Here is a 26,234-nt window from a genome sequence, read left to right on the forward strand (position 1 = left end):
TGACTAAAAACCACCCCGTTCCTAATCCTGCTTGTCGAGCCACAGTCGCAGTAAACCCGCTAGGTAGTCCGCAGCTCCGGAGTACTTATAGTAATAAACAGATCCGGAGCTGTGAACAACGTAAAAGATTATCGGGGCTCCGGCTCGAAGCAGGAGAAGGAACGAGGTGGTTTTTAGTTAGTAAGAGTCTGACACTCCCTTCCGCCTTCCCTAAGGCAAGAGTAGACATAGGATGATTTACCCCTAAAAAAACATCAGTATAGACTGCACGGTTGGTGCGGTGGCTGGGCCACTGGCTGCCGTGTAACCTGCACCCACGATACAGGAGAAAAACCAAGCATGGAGCAACGTTTAAAAAAGAAATGTTTTTTTTTTTAAACAGTAAACGAGCAGACGTATCACCTGATCAGAGGCGTTACAAGTGCGTTGCCGGTTTTTTGGGGGTTAGAAATTTAAGGATTATTCGATTCCCCAAATCGGGGATTGGGAAGATTGGGAAGGGGGGAATTGGGCCTCCGGTAACCTTACTCACACAACGAATCACAATGCAAGCGTTGTTTCACGTCGGTTTTCTATGAGGCCGTGGTATCACTCCGGTCGAGCCCGCCCAGTCGTGCCGAAGCATGGCTCTCCCACACTTTAAAAATGGTGTTGTCATCTGTAGAATGATCGTTCAAGAAAAGAGCCTATTCCTTTTTGAAGGGCCTCCGGTGTTGTGGGTGTCCATGGGCGGTGCTAATTGCTTACCATCAGGTGATCCGTGATCCGTCAACTCGTTTGCCGCGTATTCAATAAAAACAATTCTCTCAGGTATCAATTAACACCACAGTCATAATTTTTCATTCAAATTCTAATTCCTAATACTGCGAACTAAGTACGTATACATTAGTTAACAAGTTTAGTGTGAACAAATATTTTTGTTGTATTTATTCATAAATGGTTGAATAGAACAACAATTTTTTTTAAGGGGCAAAAATCATCCAATGACTTCTTCCGTCTTGGGCGAGGCGAAAGGGAGTGTCAGACTCTTACTGACTAAAAACTAGCCCGTTCCTACTCCTGCTTTTGGAGCCGGAGCCCCGATAAACCCGCTAGGTAGTCCGCAGCTCCGGATTAGAATAGAACAACACTAGTGTTTAACACATCTATTTTTATTACGATATCCGGCTCGAAGGGCAGAAGCACTTTTAGGAACGGGGTGGTTTTTAGTCAGTAAGAGTCTGACACTCCCTCTCACCTCGCCCAAGGCGTGAGAAGTCATTGGATGATTTACGCCCTATATAAAAAAAGTGACACATCTACTGCATATTATACAAGTATTACAATAGATCACCAAGTCTGTTTGTTTGCTCGTGAATTTAATGACTTTGCTCGCCGTGTCGGCAAGCAGTTTCTTCATCATCATTATCAGCCGAGAGACGTCCACTGTTGAACAAAGGCCTCCCCTTAATCCTTCACATAGAACGACAAGCCGCCACCTGCATCTAGTTTCTTCTTACCTCTTCCAAACTAAATTGTAATCATTAATAACACAACGCGGGTGACAGGCAGACAGTCCACTGCTGGATCTTAGGGTTTGTTATATCTCCACGTTTGGCAGGTTGCTTTGGGAGATCACAGACTCTGTGATCTGACTGGTGACTGAGACCGGGCTCTGTCAAATGTGTAGTCCTGTAATTCCTGTAATCGAGTCTTCTCCCACCCGCGGGAATAGCAGCAGTAGTGGCCAATATACTGGGACCATGTTACGCGTAAGCAACGTAATTCCTTTTATCCCCAAAGGGGTAGGCAGAGGTGCACATTACGGTACGTAATGCCACTGTACAATGTACATCCACTTTTCAAACTTTGTATTGTAAGTCCCATGTAGTACGTGGTGAGCCTATCTGGGGGCACGATAGTGCCCCCGCCAAGACGAGCCAAGCGAAGCGCAAGCGCAAGGGCACTACCTACCTTTTCTCGAAGCGCTTCGTCGTATTTTTGAACCTTCATAACTTGAGTTTGGGTTATACCAGATAAACAAAATTTTCAGGATATAATGTCAGTGGTAGACTTAATAAACCTCTAAAGTTTCAATTGCATAGCTCTTATACTTTAGATTTTATTGATATCTAAAATACCCCGATTTCGTCACTCACTCACTCACTGATGATCAACAAAATTCTTAAGGTACTTCCTGAAGTCCTAGAAAACTGAAATTTGGTATGTAAGCTAGTATTAGTACCCAAACAACAAAAAAATCCTAAAACTTGGAACTTTTACCCCCAACCCCTTAAACTAGGGGTGAAAGTTTGTTCGAGACTTCCGCAACTTTTGACGCTAGAGGTCTGAATGCGGCCGCGGAGGGGTTTAATTGTTAGTAGTTTAGTAGGTAAAGGTTTAGATACTAGTGTTTTAATTCTCATTGATAAAAAGCATTAGGATTACGTTTGCAATTTTCTTATAAATTTAGTAGTTTAGTAGGTGAAGGTTTAGTTAGGTACTAGTGTTTTAATTTTCATTGATAAAAAGTATTAGCATTACGTTTGCAATTTTCTCACAAATTTAATTAAGAAATTCAAAGATTGAATAAGTAGGTATTTGCAATTAAGTAGTATAGGTTAGTAGGTATAATATGTTTATAGTTGTTTATGTAGGTACGACTTAGTGAGAATAATTTGATACGTAGGTCATTGTTTAATTTTCATTGTTAATAGGTTTAACTTAAGTAGTTTAGGATTACGTACGGTTTGAATATTGTATAGTAGGTAGAAAATTACGATATTGATAGTTGTTAATCTAGTGTTAAAAATAATTGAAGAAATATACCCCAAAAAAAGAAAGAAAAAATGAGCGACAAAAAAATACTTGTATTTGTCGCTCATTTTATCTTTCTATCATAAGCAACCTACAAAAAGAAATGAAATCCCACAAAAACATTTCATGTTAAATGTTGCCAAGACGAGACCATATAGCTCGCACTGTCAAAAAGTAATCAGATCCCGTGTAGAGCCAAGTTTCTAACCCTACATGCCCAGACCTAAGTTGATAAGCCCTAATTTCACACTCAAGTTACGGAGAAATTCTACAGCCATAGCTCGTACTGCGTAGTTCGTAGCGCGTAGCAGAGTTTTTACGCTATAATCTCGTAGGCGTGCAAACCTTGGACGTAACTGGCGAGTTGGCCGCACGGAAAGAGTTTAGAAGATTGAATAGATTTTTAAGCTCAAGCCCATATGACGAATAGCAAAAAGTCCGTGCGGTTAGAAACTTGGCTCTACACGGGATCTGATTACTTTTTGACAGTGCGAGCTATATGGTCTCGTCTTGGCAACATTTAACATGAAATGTTTTTGTGGGATTGCCATATACTGGACACAATTCCAGACTTCGTGCTACTACTGAGAAATTTTCGAAAATTCGAAAAAGCCCAACAATACTTCGCCACGCGTAAATGGATCTCAATAAAAACACAAACATAGTCATATCGCAAAACTTAATTCTGTTTATTTATTTATACTTATTTGCTGATGATGACATGTGAACGACATGGAGCGCAGGCGCTGTCCGCAGAGTGACCACTGAGCCATCGGCGCGTGCGCACATACTGTGGTAGTAACGTCGGAGGGCGAAGACGTCTAAGTGACTGGAGAAACATATTGTTTTTTTTTGGGAAAAATAGAGGTATGATTTGTTTTTTTTATGTTAATTTTTGGGCTATATGGTTTGGAGCTATTGTTTATTGTTAGACGCAACGTAGACCCCTGCTAAGAGGAATAAATATTAAGTTGAATTATTTTGAAAAAATAAATACGTAAAATTTTGTCTGACTCGGGAATCGAAACAGACCCGTTGCTCGGCAGGTGTACTAGCAAGCGTTTGACAGAGGAGTTAGTGATGTTTTCGTGGAACCAAGGATTAGAATAACATATTATCAAAATTCTCTCTTTTTTTGATTCAACGATAAATGTTTTTCATAAAATTATTAAAATAATACCTAGATTTTTTTGGGACTGGACTTTTTATCAAATTAATTTTACGTCACTACATAGTATAAAACAAAGTCGCTTTCTCTGTCCCTATGTCCCTTTGTAGGTATGCTTAAATCTTTAAAACTACGCAACGGATTTTGATGCGGTTTTTTTTTAAATTGATAGAGTGATTCAAGAGGAAGATTTATATGTATAAAACATGCATAATATATCACCCATGCCATGCGAAGCTGAGGCGGGTTGCTAGTTATACACGTTGCTAGTTTATTAAACTCATGTTTTCATGGAACGAAGTTATGAAGTGACCCCTGTAGTGTTGTGACACGTTTGTATGATTTAAAATTAAGAACCATTGGTACCAATTTTTTTTAACGTATTTTAAGCTTAAACTTTGTGTTGAGATTCTATTCAACCTGTATTCTTCAGTGCTTCTTGATGTATATGGGTATTTTGTTACACGCTGTTTATGTATAGTACAATGTTTTTGAGATCCTCAAGTTCACGTTACGCCAGGTCAGGCATGTACCTATATATAAAATGTCACAAATAAATAATTAATGAATATTCATCATGTTGTCAAAGTATCGGTTTATTGTTCGGTTGTATGAATACAATTAACACGGGTACGTATTTAAGTAGACATTCCTCTACCGAATTCTTTTTTTATGGCACACGCCGGTAAACGAGCAGACGTATCACCTGATGGTAAGCAATCGCCGCCCGCCCATGGACACTTGAAATACCAGAGGGGTTACAAGTGCGTTGCCGGCCTTTTGGGGGTTAGGAAGTTTTATATTATTGGGGAATCGGGGATTTGGAAGATTGGGAAAGCGGGTATTTGGAGCTCCAGTAACCTCACTCACACAACGAAACACAACGCAAGCGTTGTTTCACTTCGGTGAGGCCGTGGTATCACTCCGGTCGAGCCGGCCCATTCGTGCCGAAGCATGGCTCTCTCAAACTTAAAAAAACAATTCCATGCATGTACTTTACATAACGCAAGCGTTCTGTCACCCCGGGGTACTCGGCCGTGGTATCACTCCAGTCGAACTGATGACATAATTAATACCTATACAGTCCTTTGAAACCTTTTTTTAAGGGTGGAAAATCATCAATGAGTTCTCTCGCCTTGGGTGAGGCGAGAGGACTTTCAAACTCTTACTGACTAAAAACCAACCCGTTCCTTCTCCTGCTTTTCGAGCCGGAACCCCAGTAAACCCTCTAGGTACCTAGAAGTCACGTGATATTGCAAATCGATATATTATAATAATGTTCAAAGTATTTGTTTCCGTAAGAAAATAAAAAATACGTGACGGATTTTTTACAAAATTCTACAAGACGGACACGCATTCCTTAACCAAATTGTACAGCAAGTCCATGATCTTAGTTAAATAAAAAATATCGTCAATTTCAAAGTCCGCACCAACATTGTTAGTTTACAATGAACCCATCACACAATATATTTATTACAAGTTAACAGATTCTATGAATGAGTGTTTCCCAGTAACTGCACAGTTGTAGCACATACTCACCGATGGCCGAAGCAATAATCTTGGAACAATGAACTATATTACTATTATTAAGTTATTCAATAATATTCTCAAGTACTTGCCATTTAGTACGTATACAAGTGTGGGAGAGCCATGCTTCGGCACTGCTGGGCCGGCTCACAGAAAACCTACGTGAAACAACGTTTGCGTTGTGTTTCGTCGTCTGAGTTAGGTTACCGGAGGCCAAATTATCCCCCTTCCTAATGACCACTGGGCTTCTCCCAGTTGTACAATCTCTTTATGTGCCTCTAAGCTTTAGTCATTCTGTCTCCTGCGTTAAATTTACCGAGGAAAGTGGAAACTATCGTTTCCTTTTTCTTCTCCTCTAATAATATCTTCTGATTTATTTCGTTGCGGGATCCACAACAGTCGTTCATGTCCCTGAGACGCGCCGGACTTCAGTGTTCCGGTGTTTGCATGGTTGTATCTACAGTAGATCCTGGTGCATAGGAATTGCATTGGTAAGGGAGGTTGTCCCATTAACAAAAAAACTTTTAAATGCTTTATCCTCAACCCCCGCCTATTACTGGTGACAATTGGGTGATACCTCTTATCTAATATTTGAAGGGTTCAAAGTACGTACTGTATGTGTATTGTAAAATATTATTAACTGTCGTGAGAGATATTAATTTATACTAGTGGTCGCCTAGTGGCCGAAATTCGACCATATATGATTTCGAATTTACAATACCACTTAACGTACGTTGAAGGATAATTTTTATATAACTCAAACTCTTTTATAAAACTCTTTTCATATGAGACGTGAGAATATCATCGCAATGTCTATCGATTTTGACGTTTTGTCAAATACGATCAGATACTATGCATGTGTGTGTAATGTTTTATTTATTGATTTAATTTACTTTATAAGCATTATTTTTGAAAAATATTAGCGCTATGCACTTCTCCTACACATAAACTATAAATGTACCAAATTTTATGCTTTTACGTCCGCGCAATTTTCGTAAAAAGCGGTCCAAAGTTTTTGCATCACGTATTAATATATAGATTTATGTTTTATGGCCTTTTTCACGACATAACTATGGAACTGTTTGACCATTATAACTAGACTTCGCGATGCAACGTGCGCGACGTCCTTTGTCGTATAATGCTGCTCATGAATATGAACCCCTAGCGTGGCTTGAAACAAGTCGCGTTACCTCGTCTTACAGTAGGAGTAGGATAAATCTCTGTCATCATTCACCACCTCAATTCTTCCCGCGGGTGTCGTTAGAGCCGACTAAGGGTGCTTTTTCACCAGAGATGTGCAATGTAGCTATTCTACGAAGATGTAATAGCTAAGCTGTGAAACTACATATGTTAGTATTCTGTGACTATGTGACCGTTTTCACTGATATTAAGCTATGTAGCTGTGCGAGAGAGATACGCAGCTCTAGTATGCGATGTATCGATATGTAGAGAAGTCGTTCATAGCACGCATCTTTTTATTTAAAAACATAGCTTACGCGAGTCCTTTTCCACCAGTGCTAAGCTATGTGTATCAATGAATATGATTGGTGGAAGCCAAACGCATCCACAGCAACGTAGCGTAGTATACCAGATCTTTGGTAGAAAAGCTCTCTAAAGGACTACACATTTAAGAGACAGGGCAGTAGAGCTCTCTGATTCAATCTGAACTCTTTCAATCCCCGATTCCCTAACAACCGTTAAATTCCTAACCTCCAAAAGGCCGGTAACGCACTTGTAACGCCTCTGGTGTTTCAAGTGTCCATGGGCGGCGGTAATTGCTTACCATCAGATGATCTGTCTGCTCGCTTACCGGCTTATTACATTAAGAAAACCTTTTCAACTGCGATCTCTAATCCTCCCCTCATATGTTAAAGAGCATTCCTAGGTCAAGCATTAGACTGTCATGGACTATCGACAATGGCAAGGCTAACAACATGACGTGATGATACATGTGATACATCCTATGTAACTATTTATTTACACCTATATGTATGTTTGTCCAGCACTGCACGTGTATAAGTTCATGTTTAAACAAACATATAATGTGCTATGTTGTCAGTAAACAGCTATGCTAGCAGGTTTGTAGCTAAACCAACAGTTGGTACAGCTGTTGTTTGCTGATGCACTCCACTCGCGGCTGTTGTAGGTAAATGTAAAGTAATGTGTTTTAAAACATCACTACTTATTATGTTTGTTTCAAACAGTTTTGCAAGGATACCGGATGTTGAATGAAAATAAATCAAGGGAGGTATTCCATAAAAAAAAAAAAATTATTGCTATGTTATCCTAAATCTATGGATCGCGAATCAAGTATCAGAAATAAATAAGGAATTGGGCGGCGGCGATTACTCGTGTCGCATACTGCGACATAATTATGTTTAAGAAGCTTTAAACTGAGAGGAGTGAAAGGAGGGTAGGGAGGCCTTTGCCCTGTAGTGGGACGATCATAGCTGAAATCTAAATCTCAATTTGCGACAAATGTATGAAAGTCTATTTGTTTGTATGATGTATGGCTGATTTATTTAGGAATTCATTTAATTGTTTTTATGACCGATTTAGTATTTAATTTATTTATGAATTGTTTTCTCTTTTTTATTAATTTATAACCGATTTAAATATTAATTTTATCATTAAGCCTTTGACTGCCATCAGAAAACTGTTGAAGGCAAATCCTCCGCTAACGTCGTCGGTTACCGGTGACCACCACGATGTTCAATGTGTTAGTGGCTATTGTGACCTAAGAAAGTTATTTATAACAGACTTAATAATTATCATTATGAATTGAATTGATTTATGATACATTAATAATTAACTTTGGATTCTGATTCGTTTGTGACTGATTAAACGTAAGCATCCACAGGCCCGCATCGTACGCATCGCACGCAACGGATTTTAGTTTGTCTTATATAGAAACTCATACAACTGGGTCCACTGATCCGCATCGCAAAAAATTCTTCCCTACTAGCTTTCATCGTAGACCAATATTCAAGTACCACGTGCTGTAGATGTAAGAAATAAATAAATAAGATGCTATGGATATAAAATATTCTAGAAATTAAAGTATAAGCCTGTCTAGGCCTGGTAATTGTGTCGGCCTAGGCGCAGTTACTGCTTTGGTTTGTTTTTGGTTACGGTAGACTGAGCATAAAATTAAATTCGGCTTAACAGCCTGTTACTACCTACTTAGTGATGTTTTTTAAATATTATAGGCTAAAGTTATTGTGTCTGCCTACTGCCTTGGTGCCTAGTGTGTCTACGTGCGTACGTAGTTGTTTTTTTTTTTGACAATATTTAATTTAAAAATATTTTCCTTCTTTTATAATTCAAAAATTATAATTATACATTTTTTATATGTAATTGTTAGAATTTATTATATTTATCAGTATTTTGCGTTGCTTGCGTGTGTGTAGATACGAAAACTAACAGTTTCCACTTCCCTCAGTAGCTTTCAGCTTACAGCTAGCTATTGACATATCTAGGTATCTAAACATCTAATCTAGGTATTGACTAATCCTTTTCTTTATTTTTTTTTCTTTTTTTTTTTTAAAAACGTTGCCCCAAACTAGGATATCTAGGTATCTAAGCATATCCGGAGCTGCAGTCGCTACCTTCGGAGCTGCTACCTAGCAAGTTTACAAAGGCTCCGGCTCGAAAAGCAGGAGTAGGAACGGGGTGGTTTTTAATCAGTAAGAGTCCCTCTCGCCTCACCCAAGGCGGGAGAAGTCATTGGATGATTTTCCCCCTTTAAAAAAATTGTATTAACTCAAGTTAGGCAATCGCCTGATGTGCGTAATTGCTCCGTGTGAAATTATTTTTTAATAATTATATTGTTTGCCGTAACTTAACTCTCATCTTAATATTTTTCCATTTTCCACCAGCAGTGTATATAGTGCGCCATGGTACCCCGCCCCGCCCCGCAGTCCGCGACACCCCCCCTCATCCCCGAGTACTTCGCGGGGAGGGAGGTGCTCATCACCGGGGCCACCGGGTTCATGGGCAAGGTGCGTATACACCAGTATAGTCTTCGGCACGTAACTTGGCAATTTTTATAATTTAAGTAGATTCGATAAGTTCCGCCAATCGCATTAGGGATTGATCTGTTCAGACAAGCAACGTGCGACAGGTGACGCGGCGACGTTGCGCTGACAATTTTTTATTTAACGTCCGTCTTGTAGATTATTTTACAATATTATTCTTTCGAAGATATAGATTAAAATATCGCTTGACGTCACTTCTAGAAACATTTTATACGTAGAAATTCTTGCTCCCACTCCAAACTTTGATCGTTTTATCCAGTATTGTTATCTTATATACAAAATAATAAAATACGTGTATAAATATTGTTTCATTACCTAACTGACGGACTAAATAGATTTTTAATTTTCATACCCCGTCATCATCCTTATTGCTGTGTGGTCAATTTTTAGTAAAGGACTGGACCAAACTGCAATCCTACAAAAATGCAATGAGGATTTAGTTTTCAGTATAGTTAAGGAGTATAAAATGCTCAAACCTTCTATGTGAGAAGAGATATTTGGTCAAAATCTGATGACACTTATAGGCTGATGATAATGATGATGATGAAGTAGTATAAAGTGTGACTGCCTCGTTGGTCGAGTGGACGCAAATGCGACTGCCCGACAAGGGGTCTCGGGTTCGATTCCCGGTTCGGGCAAAGTATTACAGGGCTTTTTTCTTTTTTCACTGGGATTTTCGAAAATTTCTCGGTAGTAGCACGGAGGACTGGAATTGTGTCCAGTATATGGCAATAGACTCACCACCTATTACATGGGACTTATAACACAAATGGCGAAAAGTGGGTGTACATTGTATAGCGGCATTTACGTGCCGTAATGTGCACCTCTGCCTACTCCTTCGGGGATAAAAGGCGTGACGTTGTGTGTGTGTGTGTGATGAAGGAGTATAAAGTGTAACTCCTCAGGTGTTGGTGGAACGGCTGCTGTGGACCTGCCCCGACATCGCTCGGCTGCACCTGCTGATGCGGCACAAGAAGGACTGCGCGCCAGACAAGAGGCTCGCACTCCTCAAACAGTCACAGGTACCTGACATCCAGGGTCACTAATCATACAACTTACAAATTCCATCATTCGACACTCAACAGCCAGTAAACGAGCAGACGTATCACCTGATGGTAAGCAATCGCCGCCGCCCATGGACATTTGAAACACCAGAGGCGTTACAAGTGCGTTGTACCGGCCTTTTGAGGGATAGGATTTTTTTGAAACACGCCGTTAATCGATCAGACAGATCACCTGATGGTAAGCAATCGCTGCCTGCTCAAGGACACTTGGAAACACCAGAGGCGTTACAAGCGCGTTGCCGGCTTTTGGGGGTTAGGAATTTAAGGGTTGTTGGGGAATCGGGGTTTGGGAAGATTGGGAAGGGCGGTGATTGTATCCTCCGGTAACCTCAACTCACACAATGCAAGCATTTCATATCGGTTTTCTGCTCGGCCGTGGTATCACTCCAGTCGAGCCGGCCCAACAGTGCTGAAGCATGGCAGCCCACACTTATCCATCACATATGCCCGAATACTCAAACGCTACTCAATTTTAAGACGCTCTCAAATGTAGTTCTGACCCTATCAATTCCTATAAGCGAGATAGCACAGATATTTAAGTACAAACTAGCTCTTTCCGCGCGGTTTCACCCGCTCTGCTTGGCTCCTATTGGTCATAGCGTGATGTTTTATAGCCTATAGGCTTCCTCGATACATGCACTACCCAACACAAAAATAATTATTCAAATCGGACCAGTAGTTTCGGAGATTAGCGCGTTCAAACAAACAAACAAACAAACAATCAAACAAACTCTTCAGCTTTATAATATTATATAGTATATAGTATAGATAAAAATTGAGTAGCGTTTGAGTATTTGGGCGTTAGTATGCTATTACTGTCTAAGTATCTATAATCTACGTTCCAGGTGTTCGACGTAGTCCGCGAGCAATGTCCGCAGCAGCTGGACAAGCTGTGCGTGCTGCCGGGTGACGTCACCAAGCCAGGGTTCGGCCTCGACCAGGTTGCACTGCACCAACTCAACCAGGTGACATCTTGAGAAAAGCTCATTATAGAGCCAGTTTGGGAGACTGTGGGACAGTCTTGGTTCGGCAGAACGGTGCTGAGTGACGTAATTTGGTGATCCGTCTACTCATTTACCAACTGACAAAGCTAAAACAAAAATATTTCTTTTTAAACTAAACGATTGAGCAAGGGGTCTCCTTCGGGTTTTTTACATTTGATGGGTCGACGATTGGCCGCTGTCTCGCCTGATGGTGAGCAATGATGCGGTCTACGACGGAGCACGTCTGCCATTATGCAACCTATTCACTCGGGCCTTGAAGACACCCAGGTTATACCCATCAGGAAACACAGACTCCGGCAAGGAGTTCCACTCCCTAGCAGTTCGCACAAGGAAGCTTGAAGCGAAGCGCTTCGTGCGAGTGGGTGGGATCTACCATGAAGCGGTGACGCCTCGCCGATTGTCTTGTGGTTCGAAGATGGAAAGGACTAGAGAGAATCAAGTTGTAGAATTCCTCCGCACGCTCTCCGAAATGTATCATCACAAGGAAGCTTGGAAGGGGTTAGATGTCCGAGTCGGGTAACAAGTTGCCGATAATGACTGCACGGTTGACGAGACAGCTGGACAACTAGCTGCCGCGCAACGTGTAGTGGGTTCGATTCCCGCACGGAGGAACTCTTTGTGTTGTGATCCACAAATTGTTCTTTCGAGTCTGGGTGTCATTTGTACGTGAACTTGTATGTTTGTAAACGCACCCACGACACAGGAGAAAATCCAAAGGCAATGTTTAAAAAGATGGTGACGATGCTATTGTTGTGGTGTGCAGGTGTCGGTGGTGTTCCACTCGGCGGCGACGCTGAAGTTCGACGAGCCGCTGGCGGCGGCGGCCGAGCAGAACGTGCGGCCCGTGCTTACCCTCATGGACATCTGCGACCAGCTGGCCAACGTGCAGGTACGTGGCGCTGTCTGGTAGACCGAGCAGAACGTGCAGGTACGTGGCGCTGTCTGGTAGACCGAGCAGAACGTGCGGCCCGTGCTCACATGGACATCTGCGACCAGCTGCCCAACGTGCAGGTACGTGGCGCTTTCTAGACCGAGCAGAACGTGCAGGTACGTGGCGCTGTCTGGTAGACCCAACGTGCAGGTACGTGGCGCTGTCTGGTAGACCGAGCAGAACGTGCAGGTACGTGGCGCTGTCTGGTAGACCGAGCAGAACGTGCAGGTACGTGGCGCTGTCTGGTAGACCGAGCAGAACGTGCGGCCCGTGCTCACATGGACATCTGCGACCAGCTGGCCAACGTGCAGGTACGTGGCGCTGTCTGGTAGACCGAGCAGAACGTGCAGGTACGTGGCGCTGTCTGGTAGACCGAGCAGAACGTGCGGCCCGTGCTCACATGGACATCTGCGACCAGCTGCCCAACGTGCAGGTACGTGGCGCTGTCTGGTAGACCGAGCAGAACGTGCAGGTACGTGGCGCTGTCTGGTAGACCGAGCAGAACGTGCGGCCCGTGCTCACATGGACATCTGCGACCAGCTGCCCAACGTGCAGGTACGTGGCGCTGTCTGGTAGACAAGGGTCCGTACACATAGACCGGGTGGAAGCTGATGTGCTCCGCTGCGACCGACTCCAAGTGTTTACGATCCTGTCTTTGTCAAAAGAAAAATGCTGGTCTGTGTGAACGGACCCTAAGAAGTCATGTGTGTTGGATGATGGATGGTGAAAAGAAGAAAAGGTTGATGATGGGTAACACGGTAGAGGCAACTCCTGATTTTTGTGAAAAAGGATTTCTATGTCAACTCCTAGTTACTAAAAATCACGGTTTACGCACGTACATTAATGGAGAATAGATCTACTAGTTTTAAGTCATAGATTGACTCTTCATCATGAGCAGCGTGCGGAGATGCGTGACGTAGCGTCCATTAATGTACGTGAGAAAACAATTATTTTAAGTTAAATCTTAATAACTGAAAACATCGGCAGGTGTTCATCCACGTGTCGACGGCGTACAGCAACGCGGAGCTGTGCGCGGTGGAGGAGCGCGTGTACGCGGCGCCGCTGGCCCCGCGCCGACTGCTGGCGCTCGTGGACGCGCTGCCGCCCGCCCTGCTGCAGGAAATCACGCCCAGGTCAGGGGATACAACAAAATTATCTATTTTTTCTGCCATGTAATGTAAGATTTAAATAAGTAGTGATCTGCCAATGCCAGTGCCAACGATATTATGGCACACGATATAACCGGGGATTAGCATCCAACAGTACTTGATCGTGTAACTTAATAAACGATATTATCGTGAAGTCTGTGGTTTGCGTCAACTCAACTCCTACAACTCTACAAACAAGCAACTTGGCTCTGAACCATACACCTCCCTTAAAAGAGACTCTTTGTCCAGCAGTGGAATGTGGCAGGTCATTGATGATGGATCAGGACGAGGCAATAAAACGTCTCGCCATAAAAATGATTTAGTAGAAGCTGAAACTAAAACAAACAAGCGGAGCAAGCTAAATGAAACCGATGTTTTTATGATATAAGCCGGCAAACGAGCTGACGGATCATCTGATGGTAAGCAATCGCCGTTGCCCATGGACACTTGAAATACCATTGGTGTTACGAGTGCGTTGCTGGTCTTTTGGGGGTTAGGAATTTAAAGGTTGTTGGGGAATCAGGGAAGGGAGGTATTCTGTAAGGCCGTGGTATTACTCTGGTCGAGCCGGCCCATTCGTGTCAAAGCACGGCTCTCCTAGTCTCTCACACTTACATTTCGATTTTTTTACGTCTTTCTAATATTTTTGAGAAGAACACTTGATGTCCTACCCAGGAAATATAAGGAGAAGGTCTTTGTTCAACCACTAATGATGATGATGTCCCTAACTTGTGACTCAGTTTGTTATACATGTGTCCCGCAGACTGATCGCGCCGAAGCCCAACACGTACACGTTCACGAAGGCGGTGGCGGAGAGCGCGGTCAGCGAGCGCGCACCCGCCGCGCACTACGCATGCGCCATCTTCAGGCCCTCCATCGGTGAGTTTGAAACTACCGGCGAGTAACGAAAGAGGCAGATTTGTATCCCCAACACTTGATGTATCACGACTGGACGTATTGCTGAGTTGTCCCTAGAAACGACAAACTTCTTCCACCTTTATTCTTCACAAGCTTTTGTCCGCATCCGTGTCTTGCATTAAGAAGTATGTATTATTGTTAATGGAATTTATCAAAATTACTTCTTAGTAAATGCCTACTGTTAGTACTACTACTAAATGCCTATGTCATAGAAGCCGATTGATTTAAAATTGACAAAATTATATACAAAGTCTCATGCCCTATTCTATTACCTTGGGGGCAGAATTAACTAAAATTATTGCTTAGCGAATGCCTACGTCATACCATCTACCTACATGCTTGATCCGTCCAGTGGTTTGGGCTGTGCGTTGATTTATCACAATGTCCGACAGTCTGTCAGTCAGACCTTTGAATGAAATATGTATATTTAGATTCCTTATCCGCCTCTAATGCCTTCCAACTTGACTGTAGGTACTCTAAAACTGACTCTGTTGTACATTTCAGTGGTGTCCTCCCTGCGGCACCCGTTCCCCGGGTGGATCGAGAACCTGAACGGCCCCAGCGGCGTGGTGGCGGGCGCGGGCAAGGGGCTGCTGCGCGTGCTGCGCTGCGCCGCGCGCCGCCGCGCAGACATGATGCCCGTCGACATATGTATCGACACGCTCATCGCCGTCGCCTGGGAGACCGGCGTCGATGAGTTAGTTCATACTTGTTATGTATTGTATAGGAATGATGAGTTAGTTCATACTTGTTATGTATTGTATAGGAATGATGCCCGTCGACATATGTATCGACACGCTCATCGCCGTCGCCTGGGAGACCGGCGTCGATGAGTTAGTTCATACTTGTTATGTATTGTATAGGAATGATGAGTTAGTTCATACTTGTTATGTATTGTATAGGAATGATGCCCGTCGACATGGCCATCGACACGCTCATCGCCGTCGCCTGGGAGACCGGCGTCGATGAGTTAGTTCATACTTGTTATGTATTGTATAGGAATGATGAGTTAGTTCATACTTGTTATGTATTGTATAGGAATGATGCCCGTCGACATGGCCATCGACACGCTCATCGCCGTCGCCTGGGAGACCGGCGTCGATGAGTTAGTTCATACTTGTTATGTATTGTATAGGAATGATGAGTTAGTTCATACTTGTTATGTATTGTATAGGAATGATGCCCGTCGACATGGCCATCGACACGCTCATCGCCGTCGCCTGGGAGACCGGCGTCGATGAGTTAGTTCATACTTGTTATGTATTGTATAGGAATGATGAGTTAGTTCATACTTGTTATGTATTGTATAGGAATGATGCCCGTCGACATGGCCATCGACACGCTCATCGCCGTCGCCTGGGAGACCGGGGTCGATGAGTTAGTTCATACTTGTTATGTATTGTATAGGAATGATGAGTTAGTTCATACTTGTTATGTATTGTATAGGAATGATGAGTTAGTTCATACTTGTTATGTATTGTATAGGAATGATGAGTTAGTTCATACTTGTTATGTATTGTATAGGAATGATGAGTTAGTTCATACTTGTTATGTATTGTATAGGAATGATGAGTTAGTTCATACTTGTTATGTATTGTATAGGAATGATGAGTTAGTTCATACTTGTTATGTATTGTATAGGAATGATGAGTTAGTTCATACTTGTTATGTATTGTATAGGAATGATGAGTTAGTTCATACTTGTTATGTATTGTATAGGAATGATGCCCGTCGACATGGCCATCGACACGCTCATCGCCGTCGCCTGGGAGACCGGGGTCGATGAGTTAGTTCATACTTGTTATGTATTGTATAGGAATGATGAGTTAGTTCATACTTGTTATGTATTGTATAGGAATGATGAGTTAGTTCATACTTGTTATGTATTGTATAGGAATGATGAGTTAGTTCATACTTGTTATGTATTGTATAGGAATGATGCCCGTCGACATATGTATCGACACGCTCATCGCCGTCGCCTGGGAGACCGGGGTCGATGAGTTAGTTCATACTTGTTATGTATTGTATAGGAATGATGCCCGTCGACATGGCCATCGACACGCTCATCGCCGTCGCCTGGGAGACCGGCGTCGATGAGTTAGTTCATACTTGTTATGTATTGTATAGGAATGATGCCCGTCGACATGGCCATCGACACGCTCATCGCCGTCGCCTGGGAGACCGGCGTCGATGAGTTAGTTCATACTTGTTATGTATTGTATAGGAATGATGCCCGTCGACATGGCCATCGACACGCTCATCGCCGTCGCCTGGGAGACCGGCGTCGATGAGTTAGTTCATACTTGTTATGTATTGTATAGGAATGATGCCCGTCGACATGGCCATCGACACGCTCATCGCCGTCGCCTGGGAGACCGGCGTCGATGAGTTAGTTCATACTTGTTATGTATTGTATAGGAATGATGCCCGTCGACATGGCCATCGACACGCTCATCGCCGTCGCCTGGGAGACCGGGGTCGATGAGTTAGTTCATACTTGTTATGTATTGTATAGGAATGATGAGTTAGTTCATACTTGTTATGTATTGTATAGGAATGATGCCCGTCGACATGGCCATCGACACGCTCATCGCCGTCGCCTGGGAGACCGGCGTCGATGAGTTAGTTCATACTTGTTATGTATTGTATAGGAATGATGAGTTAGTTCATACTTGTTATGTATTGTATAGGAATGATGCCCGTCGACATGGCCATCGACACGCTCATCGCCGTCGCCTGGGAGACCGGCGTCGATGAGTTAGTTCATACTTGTTATGTATTGTATAGGAATGATGCCCGTCGACATGGCCATCGACACGCTCATCGCCGTCGCCTGGGAGACCGGCGTCGATGAGTTAGTTCATACTTGTTATGTATTGTATAGGAATGATGAGTTAGTTCATACTTGTTATGTATTGTATAGGAATGATGCCCGTCGACATATGTATCGACACGCTCATCGCCGTCGCCTGGGAGACCGGCGTCGATGAGTTAGTTCATACTTGTTATGTATTGTATAGGAATGATGAGTTAGTTCATACTTGTTATGTATTGTATAGGAATGATGAGTTAGTTCATACTTGTTATGTATTGTATAGGAATGATGCCCGTCGACATGGCCATCGACACGCTCATCGCCGTCGCCTGGGAGACCGGCGTCGATGAGTTAGTTCATACTTGTTATGTATTGTATAGGAATGATGTTATGTATTGTATAGGAATGATGAGTTAGTTCATACTTGTTATGTATTGTATAGGAATGATGAGTTAGTTCATACTTGTTATGTATTGTATAGGAATGATGCCCGTCGACATATGCATCGACACGCTCATCGCCGTCGCCTGGGAGACCGGCGTCGATGAGTTAGTTCATACTTGTTATGTATTGTATAGGAATGATGAGTTAGTTCATACTTGTTATGTATTGTATAGGAATGATGAGTTAGTTCATACTTGTTATGTATTGTATAGGAATGATGAGTTAGTTCATACTTGTTATGTATTGTATAGGAATGATGCCCGTCGACATGGCCATCGACACGCTCATCGCCGTCGCCTGGGAGACCGGCGTCGATGAGTTAGTTCATACTTGTTATGTATTGTATAGGAATGATGAGTTAGTTCATACTTGTTATGTATTGTATAGGAATGATGAGTTAGTTCATACTTGTTATGTATTGTATAGGAATGATGAGTTAGTTCAAACTTGTTATGTATTGTATAGGAATGATGCCCGTCGACATGGCCATCGACACGCTCATCGCCGTCGCCTGGGAGACCGGCGTCGATGAGTTAGTTCATACTTGTTATGTATTGTATAGGAATGATGAGTTAGTTCAAACTTGTTATGTATTGTATAGGAATGATGCCCGTCGACATGGCCATCGACACGCTCATCGCCGTCACCTGGGAGACCGGCGTCGATGAGTTAGTTCATACTTGTTATGTATTGTATAGGAATGATGCCCGTCGACATGGCCATCGACACGCTCATCGCCGTCGCCTGGGAGACCGGCGTCGATGAGTTAGTTCATACTTGTTATGTATTGTATAGGAATGATGCCCGTCGACATATGTATCGACACGCTCATCGCCGTCGCCTGGGAGACCGGGGTCGATGAGTTAGTTCATACTTGTTATGTATTGTATAGGAATGATGAGTTAGTTCATACTTGTTATGTATTGTATAGGAATGATGAGTTAGTTCATACTTGTTATGTATTGTATAGGAATGATGCCCGTCGACATATGCATCGACACGCTCATCGCCGTCGCCTGGGAGACCGGGGTCGATGAGTTAGTTCATACTTGTTATGTATTGTATAGGAATGATGCCCGTCGACATGGCCATCGACACGCTCATCGCCGTCGCCTGGGAGACCGGCGTCGATGAGTTAGTTCATACTTGTTATGTATTGTATAGGAATGATGCCCGTCGACATGGCCATCGACACGCTCATCGCCGTCGCCTGGGAGACCGGCGTCGATGAGTTAGTTCATACTTGTTATGTATTGTATAGGAATGATGCCCGTCGACATGTGTATCGACACGCTCATCGCCGTCGCCTGGGAGACCGGCGTCGATGAGTTAGTTCATACTTGTTATGTATTGTATAGGAATGATGCCCGTCGACATGTGTATCGACACGCTCATCGCCGTCGCCTGGGAGACCGGCGTCGATGAGTTAGTTCATACTTGTTATGTATTGTATAGGAATGATGCCCGTCGACATATGTATCGACACGCTCATCGCCGTCGCCTGGGAGACCGGCGTCGATGAGTTAGTTCATACTTGTTATGTATTGTATAGGAATGATGAGTTAGTTCATACTTGTTATGTATTGTATAGGAATGATGCCCGTCGACATGGCCATCGACACGCTCATCGCCGTCGCCTGGGAGACCGGCGTCGATGAGTTAGTTCATACTTGTTATGTATTGTATAGGAATGATGCCCGTCGACATGTGTATCGACACGCTCATCGCCGTCGCCTGGGAGACCGGCGTCGATGAGTTAGTTCATACTTGTTATGTATTGTATAGGAATGATGCCCGTCGACATGTGTATCGACACGCTCATCGCCGTCGCCTGGGAGACCGGCGTCGATGAGTTAGTTCATACTTGTTATGTATTGTATAGGAATGATGAGTTAGTTCATACTTGTTATGTATTGTATAGGAATGATGCCCGTCGACATGGCCATCGACACGCTCATCGCCGTCGCCTGGGAGACCGGCGTCGATGAGTTAGTTCATACTTGTTATGTATTGTATAGGAATGATGCCCGTCGACATATGTATCGACACGCTCATCGCCGTCGCCTGGGAGACCGGCGTCGATGAGTTAGTTCATACTTGTTATGTATTGTATAGGAATGATGCCCGTCGACATGTGTATCGACACGCTCATCGCCGTCGCCTGGGAGACCGGCGTCGATGAGTTAGTTCATACTTGTTATGTATTGTATAGGAATGATGAGTTAGTTCATACTTGTTATGTATTGTATAGGAATGATGCCCGTCGACATGTGTATCGACACGCTCATCGCCGTCGCCTGGGAGACCGGCGTCGATGAGTTAGTTCATACTTGTTATGTATTGTATAGGAATGATGAGTTAGTTCATACTTGTTATGTATTGTATAGGAATGATGAGTTAGTTCATACTTGTTATGTATTGTATAGGAATGATGAGTTAGTTCATACTTGTTATGTATTGTATAGGAATGATGCCCGTCGACATGTGTATCGACACGCTCATCGCCGTCGCCTGGGAGACCGGCGTCGATGAGTTAGTTCATACTTGTTATGTATTGTACAGGAATGATGCCCGTCGACATATGCATTGACACGCTCATCGCCGTCGCCTGGGAGACCGGCGTCGATGAGTTAGTTCATACTTGTTATGTATTGTATAGGAATGATGTTATGTATTGTATAGGAATGATGCCCGTCGACATATGCATTGACACGCTCATCGCTGTCGCCTGGGAGACCGGCGTCGATGAGTTAGTTCATACTTGTTATGTATTGTATAGGAATGATGCGTTAGTTCATACTTGTTGTAAAGGAGATAGTTATTTGTGTGTTTGAGCCCACATATACATTTGTGGAGACACATGACTTACATATAGACGACAGACGATTAAATCAACGGATGACGTCATAAATACCTTTTTTGAGGGGGAAAATCATCCAATCACTTCTCCCGCCTTGGGCGAGGCGAGAGTGAGTGTCAGACTCTTACTGACTAAAACCACCTCGTTCCTACTCCTGCTTTTTGAACTGGAGCCTCGGTAAGCCCGCTAGGTAGTCCGCAGCTGTCATAAATATCCTACATCACACATGTGATGATTACATGTGAATAAACCTGGATAGAAAATCCCAACGAACACCAGTTGGGCAGAAAGCCGCCAGACACGATCACCTCGCCTGGTCGGAGGATTCTCATTTTCTTAGGGAACTTTACTCTCTGTTCCCTAAAACACTTTACTAGAGAGGACTAGAGAGACAATTTATCTGTTGTTAATTTCTGTTTAACTCTATTAGTTGACATGTTTTTCTAATCAAACAATAATCTAGCAATACAAATAACTGTTGAAAAGACATTTTAAATTAATTGATTTTTGGGTCATTCGGAAACCAGCTGTAAACGACAGACTTCTATAAAAAATTTGTCCACTATGTGTGTTTCCGGAGCTGTGGACTATATAGCGGGGCTCCGGCTCGAAAAGCAGGAGTAGGAACGGGGTGGTGTTTAGTCAGTAAGAGTCTGACACTCCCTCTCGCTTCGTTCAAGGCGGGAGAAGGGCTGGATGATATTCCCTCCTTAATAAAAAAATATGTGAGCTTCAAGAGTAATGTCTACTAATGACAAACGTTAGCTCATATAATAATTGTCTTTCTTCCCCCTATTATTTGATAGTGTATGCTTCAAGTGTAATAACGACCAACTTTAGCTCATTTACTAATTGTCTTTCTTCCCCCTGTTATTTGATATGGCTCTAATAGTTAAATCACTTGCAGCACCCGCGAGGCGCGCGTGTACCAGTGCGCGTCGAGCGCGCACGCGGCCACGTGGGGCCAGTTCCGCGCGCGCATGCTGCGGCTGGTGCGCGCGCATCCCTTCGACGGCGCGCTCTGGTACCCCTGGGGGGTCATCTGCGAGAACACGTGAGATAAACTACCTACTTATAGTTATGGCCTTTTATCCCCGAAGGGGTAGGCAAAGGTGCACATTACGGCACGTAATGCCGCTATACAATGTACACCCACTTTTCACCATTATTTTGTGTTATAAGTCCCATGTAATAGGGGGTGAGCCTTTTGCCATATACTGGGCACAATTCCAGACTCCGTGCTACTACTGAGAAATTTTTGAAAAACCAAAAAAGCCCAGTAATACTTTGCCTGATCCGGGAATCGAACCTGAGGCAGTTGCACTTACGACCACTGGAATAGCGAGGCAGTCATTATGTTAGTTATGGCCGATGGTAAACTAAAATCGATTCGGAGGATCGATTCAAGTTGTCTGATAAAATCTCCATATTATACTTAAACTATGATCAACAACGCCTCAATGTCTATCTAACGATTTTTGCGCGGCTTCAGAGTCGCCACGGCGTCCTCACCTACCGCCTGACTCAGGTGCTTACCGGACGTGGGAGTTTCGGTAGGTTCCTGTTTGTGAACGGCCGGGTATCATCATTGCGAGGACTGCCCGGAGGACACGGTGGAGCATACGGTGACGAAGAAATCCAACGATTTTTGATTAATTTTGTTGATGTAGGCCACGCATTTTTTGCTTTAGTTTGTGAGACATTAGATTACTATGTTGTTATTACCACGTTTGCAGTGTGATCCAGAAGGCGCTGGAGACGGTGCTGCAGACGGCGCCGCTGTGTCTCGCGCACTGCGTGCTGAAGGCGTGTGGGCTCAAGCAGAAGTGAGTTTACGTGATACTGACATATGTTCACAGCTAACTGCTGCAGTAAGTAGAGCCTCTAGTCGAATACTTTGGGGAGAATATATTGTTAACCCCCGACGCAAAAAGAGGGGTGTTATAAGTTTGACGTGTCTGTCTGTCTGTCTGTCTGTCTGTCTGTCTGTGGCATCATAACTCCCGAACGGATGCAGTGATTTCAATTTAGTTTTTTTCGTATGAAAGGGAACTTATGTGCGAGTGTTCTTAGACATGTTTGATGAAAATCGGTTGAGCCGTTTTAAAGTTATGGGCGGTGAAAGTGCCGAAGGTCTGCAAATATACTGGGATGGGGTCTCATATTAAACCGCACTGAAAGAAGATATTGAAAGATATTTTTTATTTGTATTAACAAAAATAAAAAATTTAATTAAAAATTAAAATATTAAATAAAAAAATTAATTAAAAATTTAATAAAATACAAAATTTTTAATTTAACGTTTTATTATTAACAAAAAATCTGGCACCAATGTAATCTTTAGCCTACTTATAGAAACAAAAACTAGTAATTAATAAGTAAAAAAAAAATTAAAGCGAACAAGCTTGACCTTAGATGTAATCTTTACCTTAACAAAAATCGAAATTATAGTAAGTATATGTAATATACTAAGCCTAACTTAACCTAACTTACCTATAAAAAGTATAAAATAAAAAATTAAATTAAAAATTTAAAAAACCCCGACACAAAAACTTAATTTCCCTTTAAAAAGTAAAAAATAATAAAAGAAACTTAATCTTAAAGTACCTAAGAATGTACTAATAATTCTAAAAAAAAATACGTCTCGTTGGGGGACCGCATGAATACGGACTGCACACCGCCGCCCGCGCCGCTATATTTCTATTTTCTGCGTTATAGTTAAGTACTTAAACATCAATTTACTTTAATGTTAACACCAAGCATGTGATACTTGTGAACAAATCGTAGATAAGTAAAGAAATAATTAGGAGCGGTCCCCCAACGTGACGTATTTTTTTTTAGAATTATTAGTACATTCTTAGGTACTTTAAGATTAAGTTTCTTTTATTATTTTTTACTTTTTAAAGGGAAATTAAGTTTTTGTGTCGGGGGTTTTTTAAATTTTAAATTTAATTTTTTTTGTTCAACGTAAAGCAAAATCATACTAAGGGAACTGAATTCACGTCAACGTAAAGTCCTAAAGGACAGTACATTACAGACAATAGTTAAGTATTCCATTCTTCAAAAAGCAAGTGAAGATTATTTGTGATCGGCGTTCCTCCGATCTCTAGTCGTAAAATAAATATATTTTCTGAAAATTAACTAATAATCACGGTTGAGTAAGCTGTGCGAAATCGCTGCGTCTGCGCACGCTGCTCATGATGAAGAGTCCCTCTGTGACTTGAAATTAGTAGAGCTGTTCTCTAATTTTATTGGAACTTTCGTGAGACATACTAAATTAATTATTATTAAATGTTTGACGAGGAACTCGACTAGTTTCAAGCCATGCAAGAGGCTCATATTCATGAGCAGCATTCCGCGACACACGACGCGGCGATTGTCGCGCTGCTACTGTAGCAGCTTTTCTCTATTAATGTACGTGAGTAAACCGTGACTGTATGCACAGGCCGAGCCTGTGGACGGCGTGCAAGCGGCTGCAGGCGATGAACCAGGCGCTGCAGTTCTTCGCGACGCGGCACTGGGAGTTCGGCACGGCGCGCGTGCAGCGGCTGGCGGCGCGCCTGCACGCCGAGGACACCCTGCGGTACAACCTGCGCCCCGAGACCATCGAGTCAGTATTGTCTGGGGGGGGACACACTTATACATATACCCATGTTTCTCATTTTTTTCTTTGAGCCCAGAAGTTACCTATACTCTGCTGAATACCAAATATGATCTACTTATTATGCCATACATAATTCTTATTATTATTTTCTCTTTGAAACCAGTCATTTAACCTTTCAGTCACTCATTACCTGAGTACCTTTCGGTTTGTCTATCATTCTCGTCAGTTCCATGCATCCCATCATTCATCTTTGTCCAGTGACTTTTACCCTACATATTGTAAAGTGTTAACTGAATCCCTTTGCTGAGTTTTTTTTATTCAATCCCTTCTTTTTTTTTGAGAAGAGAAAATCATCCAATGACTTCTCTTGAGGTTGGGCGAGGCGAGAGGGAGTGTCAAACTCTTACTGACTAAAAACCACCCCGTTTCTACTCCTGCTTTTCGAGCCGGAGCCTCGATAACCCGCTAGGTAGTCCGCAGCTCCGGATTATCCGATCCTTCGACATTATTTAGTTAACCATCTTCCATGTTCACGTCTAAGCTGTGGGTGTGTGTGTTACAGCTGGGAGCAGCACTGCGTGGACTTCGTGAAGGGCACGCGCCGGTACCTGCTGCGGGAGCGAGACAGCGATATACCCGCCGCCAGGAGGAGGATGAAACTGTAAGTATCAACTTTACAAAGTCTTCTCCTAATATAAAAGACTGAAAATGATGTAAATGAAAGTTTAGAACCACCTGAACCACTGGTCATAAAAACACAATTTCACGCTATTTTATATTATAATGTTTGAGAAACACTAATGTATAGTGTATATCAATGAGAATTAGTCAAATAAATGAATAATTAATGTGTTATTATTGGGTGTCAATTGTCAAATTAACGGGGCCACAACAGGGCATTAGCACAACGCCATCTATTGGTGGGCTCTTATAATGAAAAATGGTCAAGTTATATTTTTTTATTAAATCGATATTTTTATGCAATCATTGTTAATACATTTTTAAAAACTAATTAACATTTTTTTATTTCAGATTAACCGTGGTTCACAACGCTACGTTGTTGTTTGCAATTTTCATCATGTGCCGTTTTACGGTTCGGACAGCGCCCGCCATCTTGCGGGGAATAGCGGTACTAACGCGACTACGGAATAAAACTGCGCTAGCGAGTTGAAATAGTTTTTAATTGTAAAATAAGATTAGGGCTAGAGGATTTAATAATAAGGACGCTCATATGTAAATTTTGTAGTGAATTCACTTAAGTTTCGCATAGAAATTAGGTTTGCTAAAAAATAACATAAAATTGTATTTAATTTTAAAGTATTCGTTGAAAATCTGTTTAAGTGAATATTGTTGTATTTATTTTCATTTTTTTTTCATGAATTTTTCAAGAAATTCGCTGTAGATATTGTATTTGTAAGTATTTGAGCGTCTAATTGTAACAATAATGGTGCCAGATATCGGTAGCGGTACAGCGGTATAAGTTACCTAACTTGTATTTTATACTTAGATAAAATAGGAAGGTATACCTAATATATTTTTTATAAGAACATCACCCCACACGAGCAATTTTCTCCTGTGTCGTGGGTGCGTTCACAAACATACAAGTTCACGGACACATGACACCCAGATCCGCAAAAACATACACCAATTTGTAGATCACATAAAAAGTTGTTTTGTGCGAGAATCGAACCCGCTACAAGTTGTTCGGCTGCCACCGCACCAACCGTACAGTCAAACAATATGACATTAGGTGTTATGTAGGTACTACCTACTTATGTAATTAAATTAACCTGTAATATAAAATGACTCGTTAAATATGTGTCGCGAACAGCTGAACCGATTTTGTTATTTCTTTGTTAGTTTTGTTAAGGAGAATGTTCTTCCTTATGCAGAAACTTTAAAAATGCACAGTAAAGGT

General features: G+C 42.4%; 1 protein-coding gene across 19 annotated transcripts; it reads left to right on the plus strand.

Annotated features, from left to right (window-relative positions):
- Nucleotides 1-9,364: 9,364 nt before the first annotated feature.
- Nucleotides 9,365-25,489, plus strand: LOC118280491 (putative fatty acyl-CoA reductase CG5065). 19 transcript variants are annotated; one of them, XM_050702259.1, is made up of 13 exons: nt 9,365-9,492; nt 10,434-10,550; nt 11,438-11,557; nt 12,360-12,485; nt 13,515-13,660; nt 14,439-14,554; nt 15,098-15,225; nt 15,498-15,562; nt 21,620-21,766; nt 22,449-22,538; nt 24,158-24,322; nt 24,879-24,977; nt 25,349-25,489. In XM_050702259.1, the coding sequence occupies exons 1-13, from the start codon at nt 9,388-9,390 to the stop codon at nt 25,485-25,487; spliced, it is 1,563 nt and encodes a 520-aa protein (XP_050558216.1). In that variant the 5' UTR covers nt 9,365-9,387; the 3' UTR covers nt 25,488-25,489. The 19 variants fall into 19 exon arrangements, with proteins under 19 accessions (XP_050558216.1, XP_050558217.1, XP_050558218.1 ...); XM_050702260.1 differs by lacking the exon at nt 15,498-15,562 and adding an exon at nt 15,634-15,698; XM_050702261.1 differs by lacking the exon at nt 15,498-15,562 and adding an exon at nt 15,770-15,834.
- Nucleotides 25,490-26,234: the final 745 nt, after the last annotated feature.

This window comes from Spodoptera frugiperda, chromosome 21 (genome assembly GCF_023101765.2).
Source record: "Spodoptera frugiperda isolate SF20-4 chromosome 21, AGI-APGP_CSIRO_Sfru_2.0, whole genome shotgun sequence".
NCBI lineage: Eukaryota > Metazoa > Arthropoda > Insecta > Lepidoptera > Noctuidae > Spodoptera > Spodoptera frugiperda.

Coding starts and splice junctions, on each gene's coding strand:
- LOC118280491 (XM_050702258.1), top strand. CDS start 9,388: ATGGTACCCCGCCCCGCCCCGCAGTCCGCGACACCCCCCCTCATCCCC. Junction 15,291..21,619: donor TGGGAGACCGGCGTCGATGA/GTTAGTTCATAC, acceptor AATCACTTGCAG/CACCCGCGAGGCGCGCGTGT. Junction 22,539..24,157: donor GCGTGTGGGCTCAAGCAGAA/GTGAGTTTACGT, acceptor CTGTATGCACAG/GCCGAGCCTGTGGACGGCGT.